Consider the following 10971-nt stretch of genomic DNA (forward strand, 5'->3'; position numbering starts at 1 on the left):
ATGTAATTTTAATTTGGTTTAATGTTGTATTGATTGTTTTATCTGAATATTTCTAAATCCAGGCAGGTATTGCGGTGATAAACTACCTGAAGTTCTGACTTCCAGTGACAGCAGAATGTGGATAGAATTCCGTAGCAGCAGTAACTGGGTAGGAAAAGGTTTTGCAGCAGTGTATGAAGGTAGACATTCAATTATATCGCTGGTTATTATTCATTTAAATGCTAAGCCATTAGTTTAAAAGTAATTGTTTATGTCTTGCTTTAAAAATACTTTCAGGAGTTTCTCCTCTCACTTAGTCAGCCAGCTGTTTGCTGTGTGAGGAATCTTTCTGTTTGCAAATCAGCAACAGTGATTGTAATTCAAAATAACAATGTTCATGGAGCATTTTGGAGTGTCCTGAGGTCATGATAAGCCTAAAACGCTATAGTTGAACTTGTGACAGTTATGCCCTGGGATGTTCCAAAAGCCTTCACAAAAAGATAGCATGACTGCCATTATGTTGACAAATGCAACAGTAATTTTAAAGCAATTTCCCACCAATTCTAAATTATTAACAGACCTGCTCATGGATTAATGTTGCTCAGAATGCTAGAAGAACTCCCTGCTCTTTTTCAGATTGTGTCATTGAAGTCTTTCACACCAACCTAATCAATGGCACCTCCACCAATGCTTCTGTATTTATTAGATTGGTGCTTAAATCTTCTCGTAGTTCCCAACCACTTCTGTTTTGATTGGCTGCTGATGTGACATGTGTTGCTCATTAAAGGATGGGCAGTTACCATTTAGTGTTATCCTGTGCTATAAACCTCTTCTCTGAATGTGAATGGTGTGCTTTTATTGCTACCTTGGACTTCTGGAGTCAATGGGGTTAGGAAATGTTCTTATTGCAAGAGAAGCACAACAAGGAATTCGCAGCATTTGAGCTTTCTATTGCAATTTCAGAACTAATTCTGTTCTCTGATTCTAACATATGATAGGAGCATTGGTCTGGGGTTGTGGAGAGATGGTGTTTGGAGTGGAGTTGGCATGGTTGGCTGTTCAGTTCCAAACAAAGAGTTTAGTGGCCACAAATATACCAGTAGGTGGGTCAGAATCCCCGCTTTGATCTTGCACACTTCCAGCTTTTGTAGGGGAGCATTTTGAATTGTGCAGGAAACCCCTGTGAACCGGTAGGCTCAATATTTAAATATTCAAACAAATGTGGCGTTAGGTCAGGATTTTGGCGATAATTGCCAGTGTGTGGGTTTCTACTGTATGGAATTTGCCAGGAGTCAACAAGATGAGACCATAACTTTGAGTAATTAATAAATAAAATTGACTGGAAAAACCTTTGTAACTATTGCATGGCTACTCGCCTGACGTGTGAAAGACAAATGATCATTGTAGTTGTCTGGGAATCTGATCTCAGTGCTTTGACCATGGGCTCTACGTCCCTGCTGCCAGCCATCCCTATAATGTGGGAGTTAGATATTCTTTCATCAACCTGTTCAGATGTTATGACACACCTTTGGAAAAGGTGGGACTTAAACTCAGGCCCAACTAGCCCAGACTAGGGACACTATTACTGTACTGAAAGATACGCTGGTACAAAATAGACTTTTGATGAGGAACAGGTTGAGAAACCACAACAGCAGCGACATATCGAAATACACCAACAACACCAGAAGTAGCAATAACGCCAAATATTGGTTTGTTTCTCTGTAACAATGTACTTGTCACAAAGCTGGTCCCTTTTTCTAAAAGCTGTTCCTTTTATCAAGGATACTACATCCTTGTTTGTTTTTTCAGAGGGATCATAAAACCTTCCTGGCTCCGAGGTGACTAGTTTGGTACAGAGATGAAAAAGGATGTTGAAAGGCCTTTTTTTTTGTACATAAACAGATGAGACTTCAGGCTAAAGTGGTCATGTTTTAGAAGTTACCTGCATAATGGAAAGGGAGTGGTTAGCTCTCTAGCTGAACAGTTCAGTGCAGAACTAGCTAGGAGTTCAGCTGTGTGGAAACAGGCTGCGAAACTCTCTCTTCCTTCTGCCCTTCTAATTTCAACCTGCAAGCATTTGTTCCATTTTCACTTTTTTTTAAAGGAGTTTGCTTATTGGGACTGTTATGTATATTCGGAACAGCATAATTAAGTCTAGTTTGGATAGACTGAGTTCTGCAGGAGTTCTTTACTTTGTTCTTTGTGTTTCATTGCATTATTTTGTGAATAAATTTTTGTCTGCTTTAAAATCTGATAGTCAACCCAGCTAACGTACTCCAGGTAATTTTCACTGTAAACTTACTGAAACAAATTGCAAAATTATGGTCTGGGCTGTCTGTTTAAGAATGTTTTGAGTGGTCTGGCCTAGTCCATAACTTACTGTTCTCCAGATTAGTAGCACTGGGCACAGAACTCCAGCTTGAAGAAAGCAATAACCTCAAATCAGGATGTGCAGGCAGAGGTTCAGTATCCTCAGTTTGGAGAAACAATGATGCAAGAGACTAAGTGTCTCATTGCATCTGCAGCCTCCTGGCAAAGGACATCTTTCAAGAAGACCAGATGGACTTGAATTGCTAATGGCAGTCAAGGTTAAAAATGCCCTGAATTCAGTTGTATACCAGGAATCTGCCAGTGAATCTCCTGGATCTCTCAATTTGCTGCCACAAATGTATCGCCCAAATGAGTGATGCTGTGTTTTTCAGGTCTACATATTATACCCAATTGACACTAACGAGTGACTCACATCAGAAGTGCTCCCACATCATTGCAGTGGATGGATTCATGCAATTAAGGAATCATTGACTGCACACATGTGGCAATTATGGTACCCTCAGCAAGCCTAGATTCATTTTTTTGGAAAACGTTCCACTCCCTCAGTATGCAGTTGAATGTGACTACAGAAGGATTATTTCGCATGTCTGTGCAAAATTATCCAGAAGTCGCAACGCCAGGTCCAACAGTTTTATTTAAAATCAAAAGCTTTCTGAGCGCTGCTCCTTCGTCTAGTGAAGTGGAATGAGGAACAGGGACAGAATACATAAGCTAAGAGATAATGGCAAGATAATTCCAGGTAATTAAGAGTATCAACAGATAAATGCAAATAGTGTGAACAGAGTGTCGACAGGTTGAGTAACAAGTCTTTCCAGGTAATCAAGAGTGTCAGCAGATTAATACAAACAGTGTGAATGAAGTGTCGACAGTTCAATAACAAGTGAAGGGATGATCTAAGAACTGATTAATTAAGGCAGAGAGATAATCACAAATAATCAAAAGTAAGGTGGTGCTAGAGACAAACCAATTGGCTGGAATAACATGACTAGATATCAGTTACATGATGAGAATCTAACACTAGAAACAATTAATCAAAAACTGTACAAAGAGATAATAAGTAATTAAGATAATGTGTCAAAACAGGATAGTTAGGAACATTTTACACAGAACAATATGGTGGGGTATACGTAGTGTGATGTGAACCCAAAATGACGATTGAGGCCGACCTCATGAGTGCAAAACTTCGCAATCAGTTTCCACTTGGCAATTCTGCATTGTTGTGTACGTTGAAGGCTACCTTGGTGAATGTTTGCCTGAAGATCAGAGGCTAAATGTCCTTTACCGCTGGAGTGCTCCTCAACTGGGAGGGAACATCCCTGTCTGGTGGTTGCTGCCCAGTGTACATCTCAGTGTCTGCATGGTCTCACCAATATACCATGCCTTGGGGCATCCCTTCTTGCACTGTGAGGAGGACAAAGTTGGCTTAGTCGCATGAGTACGTATTGTGTACATGGTGGGTAGTGTTCTTAATTATTCGATTCATAGGTCAACCCTTCACTTGGTATTCAACGGTAAACATCTTATTCACACCATTTGTATATCTGCTGACACTTTGATTACCTGCAAAGATCTGTTATTCTATGTCGACACTCTACTGTCACTATTTGTACTTAAATGTTGATACTCTTAATTACCAGGAATTATCTTGCCATTATCTCTCAGACTATATATTCAGTGCATGTGAGCTTCTCTGCACTTCACCTGATGAAGGCGCAACACATTGAAAGCTTATGATTTTAAATAACCTGGTGTTGTGTGACTTCTGACTTTGTCCACCCCAGTCCAACAGTGGCATCTCCACACCAAAATTATCCAGGTGGTGACTGTAATTCTTTAATAATCCACAAGTCACATCGCATAAAGATATTACTTCTCCATATTAGATAGCCACCAAAGGATAAATTAATAACCTGTAGGAAGATCCTACCACTGATGCAGGTCAAAGATACAACAAAAGTGACATGGGTAATAAATGAACAAATTGTCAGCTGTTGAAGATACAATTTAGGGATGCCTGGACAGATTTAGATGTGAGCTTCAATACACACCAAGTATTTTCAGGATAAACTTCTGTTCCAATCCCAACATAAGTCATTCCCTCATTTCAAAAGCCAAGGATTGTATTTGAATATTTCTCTCTTCTTCCAGCCCGATCACCAGATTTCCAACTTACTGTTGGTAACTGCCCAAGTTTCAAGTGGGTCTGTTGTAATAAAAGTCCAATGATAGGGGCTCTTGTAGTGCAATAGTAGTGTCCGTACATCCAAACCAGAAGACTCATTTTTAAGTCCCACCTACTCTAAAGATGTGCCAACAGTTTGATTTAGAAAAATTGAAAATTCAATGCAAAGATCCTGTGGCACAGTAACAGAAGCCTGTAGTTTGGAAGTTGAATGCAGTAAGTGCTACCAATAGCTTGATTTTAATTCATCTCTGTTGCTTTCATTACTGATGATTCACTGCTGAGTTGAGAACTTCATGATAAGATAACTGATGTCAGTGTGGCCAGATTAATCCTTGCCTTTGACTTCCTATCGTAACCCAATTACTCTCTTTAATACTAAATATTGTGAGTTGCTTAGAATTGGGGGATGGGTTTCTGGTCCAAATAATAAGTTGTTATGGAAATTCTTCTGCTGAAATGAGTTTCCAGGGCTTCAAGCAACTGGAATTGGCTCCTTAGCAACACAACGCAACCATAGCAACGCGGAATAACAAACAGCTGTCAATTTCTCACCACGAGGAAAGTTGTTCTTAATGATGAGAATGAGGCCCTGAGATTGGGAAGGAGTGGATGGATTGCTGATATCAGACACTAGCATCAAGGAGTTCAAAATTAATCATTAGACAATCTAATTACAATGAAAAACAAACCTGAAACTCAATGCTTGTATTGAATTCAAAATATTACTTGCCTGACATGAGAAAAAAATGCTCAGTAGTTGGAGAACATTTCCTGCCTTTGCTAAGCCCCAAAATGTTTTCATTCATTCATGAGATGTTGACATCACTGGTGGCTAGTTTCCTGCCTGTTTGTCCAATGTAGTGTGTGTTACAGTTCTTGCAAGGTATTTTGTAAATGACATTAGCTTTGCTTGTTGTCTGTATAGGGTCTTTAAAGTTCATTAGCTGCTGTTTTAGTGTGTTAGTGGGTTTGTGGGCTACCATGATGCCAAGGGGTTTGAGTAGTCTGACAGTCATTTCTGAGACATCTTTGATGTAGGGGAGAGTGGCTAGGGTTTCTGGACATGTTTTGTCTGCTTGTTTGAGTTTTTTGCTGAGAAATCGGCGGACTGTGTTCATTGGTACCCGTTCTTTTTGAATACACTATATCGGTGATTTTCCTCTGTACTGCAGTGTGTTGTGGTTCATTGAAATAAAGTTTTAATGCAGCTTTATTTGTGGGTGTTGAGATGATTGCTTCTGTAGTTCAATATTTGATGTATATGTGTTGTTTTCCTGTAGACACTGGTTTGAAGTTCCCCATTGGCTGTTCGCTCTACTGTGACATCTAGGAATGGCAGTTTGTTGTTGTGTTCCTCCTCTTTGGTGAATCTTATGCCAGTAAGGGTATTATTGATGGTTTTGAAGGTTTTCTCTAATTAGTTTTGTTTAGTGGTAACAAAGGCGTCATCCATGTAGCAGACCCAAAATGTGGTTGGATGGTTGGCAGAGCTGTTTGTTGGAGTCTCTGCATTACTGCCTCTGCTAAGAACCCTGATATCGGAGATTCCATGGGTGTTCTGTTGGTTTGTCTGTAGGTTTTTTTGTTAAAGGTGAAGTGAGTGGTAAGGCATAGGTCCACTGGCTTGACGATATTGTCCTTGCTGATGAAGTTGGTGGTGTTTGGTGTATGCGACTTTGGTTCTTCTATAAGTGTAGTCAGTGTTTTCTTGGCCAGATTGATGTTGATGGTTGTGAACAGGGCTGTTACATCAAAGGTGATCATTATTTCATCCTCTTCTAACTTGGTGTCTTTGATGGTCTTCAGGAATTCTTAGCTGGAGTGGATGGAGTGGTGTGAGCCTTCTCCTAAGTGTTTTAGTCATTGGTGTAGTTCCTTGGCCATCTGTAAGTTGATGTTTCAGGTAGTGAGACCATGGGTTTGAGAGGGGCTCCTGGTTTGTGAATTTTAGGTAATCTGTAGAAGCGTGGTGTGTTGGATCTGTCTGGTTTCATTTTTTGGAAGTCGGTCTTATTTATTTCTCCAGATTTCTGAAGTTTTTTGAGTAGGCTGTGATTCGGTTCCCTAGTTGTGGTGTCGGGTCTATGAGTTCAAAATTAATCATTAGACAATCTAATTACAATGAAAAACAAACCTGAAACTCAATGCTTGTATTGAATTCAAAATATTACTTGCCTGACATGAGAAAAAAATGCTCAGTAGTTAGAGAACATTTCCTACCTTTGCTAAGCCCCAAAATGTTTTCATTCATTCATGAGATGATGACATCACTGGTGGCTAGTTTCCTGCCTGTTTGTCCAATGTAGTGTGTGTTACAGTTCTTGCAAGGTATTTTGTAAATGACATTAGCTTTGCTTGTTGTCTGTATAGGGTCTTTCAAGTTCATTAGCTGCTGTTTTAGTGTGTTAGTGGGTTTGTGGGCTACCATGATGCCAAGGGGTTTGAGTAGTCTGGCAGTCATTTCTGAGACATCTTTGATGTAGGGGAGAGTGGCTAGGGTTTCTGGACATGTTTTGTCTGCTTGTTTGAGTTTGTTGCTGAGAAATCGGCGGACTGTGTTCATTGGTACCCGTTCTTTTTGAATACACTGTATCGGTGATTTTCCTCTGCTCTTCGTAGTTCCTCTGTGCTGCAGGGTGTTGTGGCTCATTGAAATAAAGTTTTAATGCAGCTTTATTTGTGGGTGTTGAGATGATTGCTTCTGTAGTTCAATATTTGATGCATATGTGTTGTTTTCCTGGTTTGAAGTTCCCCATTGGCTGTTCGCTCTACTGTGACATCTAGGAATGGCAGTTTGTTGTTGTGTTCCTCCTCTTTGGTGAATCTTATGCCAGTAAGGGTATTATTGATGGTTTTGAAGGTTTTCTCTAATTAGTTTTGTTTAGTGGTAACAAAGGCGTCATCCATGTAGCAGACCCAAAATGTGGTTGGATGGTTGGCAGAGCTGTTTGTTGGAGTCTCTGCATTACTGCCTCTGCTAAGAACCCTGATATCGGAGATTCCATGGGTGTTCCGTTGGTTTGTCTGTAGGTTTTGTTGTTAAAGGTGAAGTGAGTGGTAAGGCATAGGTCCACTGGCTTGACGATATTGTCCTTGCTGATGAAGTTGGTGGTGTTTGGTGTATGCGACTTTGGTTCGTCTATAAGTGTAGTCAGTGTTTCCTTGGCCAGATTGATGTTGATGGATGTGAACAGGGCTGTTACATCAAAGGTGATCATTATTTCATCCTCTTCTATCTTGGTGTCTTTGATGGTCTTCAGGAATTCTTAGGTGAAGTGGATGGAGTGGTGTGAGTCTTCTCCGAAGTGTTTTAGTCATTGGTGTAGTTCCTTGGCCATCTGTAAGTTGATGGTCCAGGTAGTGAGACCATGGGTCTGAGAGGGGCTCCTGGTTTGTGAATTTTGGGTAATCTGTAGAAGTGTGGTGTGTTGGATCTGTCTGGTTTCATTTTTTGGAAGTCGGTCTTATTTATTTCTCCAGATTTCTGAAGTTTTTTGAGTAGGCTGTGATTCGGTTCTCTAGTTGTGGTGTCGGGTCTATCACCACTTGTTGATAAGTGTGCAAGTAGAGCATTCACTTTCTCAATGTAGTTTCTTTGATTTAAAATGACTGTCAAGCATGCTTTGTCTGCAGGTAGGATAACAATGTTTTTATTTTTTTTAGTCTTTCTATCACTTTCCTCTTCTGGATTTCCTTCCTTTTTCCTGCTTAATGTTGGTGCGACTGTCTGATGGTTTGCTGGGTTTCTTCTGAGTTGGTTGTCTTTCAGTGTTGTTTCTATCGCTGCTAAGAAATCTTTGTTATCCGCATCCTGGAAGTTGTAATTTAATCCTCTTACTAAAACTGCCTTTTCAGTGCCTGTTAAGGGTCAGTCAGATAAGTTTTCTATCCATGTTCTGTGTTGTCAGTGTTATTATTTTGTGTAAGTTTAGTTTTTTTCTGCAGGCCTGGTTTTTTTTTCATTTTCAATGTTTGTCACTGTCTAATGGCTATGGCTTATTGTACTGTCTGTCCATTCATGGTGAGTAAAGATTTTGGTGCAAAATTTCCCAGTTGTATTTACGGAGTCTGTTGTGGGTATCATTAATCATTTCCCTAAGCATTCTGTGGCTGTTTTACTCAACTACTCTTTGACTAGCGGGGTTTCAAGGGGAGGATTGTATTGAAGACATTTAGCTAGTACCTGTTTCCTTAGGCATTCGTGCAGGAAGTACAGCTGTTCATGGGTGGTGCTTTGTCAGATGGCATTGGTTTCCCATTTTTGGGCCAGTTTTAGCGTATTGTGCCCATAGGTGTTAGCGAATTTTGAAAAGATTTGTAGCTCAGATTGAGGTTCTGGCTGTAGGTTTGCTTGCTGAGTTAGAAGGTTCATTTTTCGGATGTTTCGTCACCATCCTAGGTAACATCAGTGAGCCTCCAGATGAAGCACTGGTGGTGTAGTCCACTTTCTATTTATGTGTTTGGGTTTCCTTGGGTTGGGCAACATTATTTCCTGTGGTGATGTCATTTCCTATTCTTTTTCTCAGTGGGGTGGTAAATGGGTTCCAAGTCAATGTGTTTGTTAACAGAGTTCCAGTTGGAATGGCATGCTTCTAGGAATTCTCGTGCATGTCTGTATTTGGCTCGTCCTAGAATTAGAGGAAATCTTCAAGACCATCAATAATACCCTTACTAGCACAAAATTGAGGAAAACAACAACAAACTGCCATTCCTAGATGTCGCAGTAGAACTTGAATTGAATTGAATTGAATTAAATATATTGTCATGTGTACCGAGGCATCGTGAAAAGCTTTGTCTTGTGAACAATATAGGCATATCACATAGTTAGATAGCATAGATAATTAAATAATAGGTAAACAACGGCAAAAACAAAAACGCAGGCACCCGGGTCCCATTGAACATAGTCCACCGATTTCTCAGCAACAAACTCAAACAAGCAGACAAAACACATCCAAAAAACCTAGCCACTCTCCCCTACATCAAAGACATTTCAGAAATGACTGCCAGAATACTCAGCTGAAAAATGTGTTGCTGGAAAAGCACAGCAGATCAGGCAGCATCCAAGGAGCAGGAGAATCGATGTATCGGGCATAATCGACATTTCCTGAAGAAGGGCTTATGCCTGAAATGTCGATTCTCCTGCTCCTTGGATGCTGCCTGACCTGCTGAGTTTTTCCAGCAACACATTTTTCAGCTCTGATCTCCAGCATCTGCAGTCCTCACCTTTCTCCTGCCAGAATACTCAGACCGCTTGGCATCATGGTAGCCTACAAACCCACTAACACAGCAGCTAATTAACTTGAAAGACCCGATACAGACAACAAACAAAATTAATCTCATTTCCAAAATACCTTGCAAGAACTGTAACAAACACTACGTTGGATAAGCAGGAAGAAAACATGAACATCAACTTGTCACAAGAAGACATGACCCACTCTCACTAGTAGCCTTACATATAGATAAGGAAGGACACCACTTTGACTGGGACGACACATCTAACCTAGGACAAGCCAAACAGAGACACGCATGTGAATTCCTCAAAGCATGGCATTCCAACAGGAACTGTATTAACAAAAACATTGGCTTGGATCCCATCTACCACCCTCTGAGAAAAATAATAGGAAATGACATCACCACAGGAAATGACATTGCCAACCCAAGGAAACCCAAATACAAAAACATAGGATGCAGACTATACCACCAGTACGTCATCCAGAGGCTCACTGAAGATGTTACCTAGCATGGCGATGAAACGTCCAAAAAACTAACCTTCCAGCTCAGTGAGAAAACCTACATCCAGAACTAGAATCTCAGTCACAACAGCTTTAATATGATTTTGCTTCATCCATTGTGAGTACTGGAGCATATAAGTCTTGCTTCAATTCATAGAACATTGGTGAGACTGCAGCTGGAGTTTTTCCTCTTGTCTAAGGAAGTATACGTTTGCCCTAGTGTGAATGTAATGGAAGTTTATCAGACAGATTCCTCAAATGGTAGCACTACATTAGGAGGAGAGATGTATGGGTGTAGCACGAGAACATAGCATTGAGGTAGATGGTCAGCCATGGTTGAGAATGTTGGAACAAGCTCAAAGGGCTGAATGGCCTATCTTTGCTGCAATGTTCGTATGTTTTAATGTGCATTACTGAGATGTCATGACAATAATGAATGACAGTTTAGACAATTACATACAGAACAGGTGACACCCTGCCCCCACTTTCTCCTCACTACTGATAGTCCTGATGAAGAGTCATTCGCAGTAGGTTGAAATCTTCGAGGAGAAAGTGAGGTCTGCAGATGCTGGAGATCAAAGTTGAAACTTTATTGCTGGAACAGCACAGCAGGTCAGGCAGCATCCAGGGAACAAGAGATTCGACGTTTCGGGCACAGGCCCTTCTTCAGGAATGAGCAGAGAGTGTTCAGCAGGAGAAGATAAAAGGTAGGGAGGAGGGACTTGGAGGAGGGGCGTTGGAAAT

At 40.6% G+C, this 10971-nt stretch overlaps 1 protein-coding gene across 2 annotated transcripts in view; it reads left to right on the top strand.

The window, feature by feature from the left end:
- The window catches only part of tll1 (tolloid-like 1), a 327452-nt gene that overhangs the window by 240652 nt on the left and 75829 nt on the right, over positions 1–10971 (top strand). For both annotated transcript variants that reach the window (XM_043698508.1, XM_043698500.1), the window contains exon 12: positions 63–179. In XM_043698508.1, coding sequence (XP_043554443.1) covers positions 63–179 — 117 coding nt within the window. The remainder of the gene's footprint in view (positions 1–62; positions 180–10971) is intronic.

This window comes from Chiloscyllium plagiosum, chromosome 1 (genome assembly GCF_004010195.1).
Source record: "Chiloscyllium plagiosum isolate BGI_BamShark_2017 chromosome 1, ASM401019v2, whole genome shotgun sequence".
Classification (NCBI taxonomy): Eukaryota; Metazoa; Chordata; class Chondrichthyes; order Orectolobiformes; family Hemiscylliidae; genus Chiloscyllium; species Chiloscyllium plagiosum.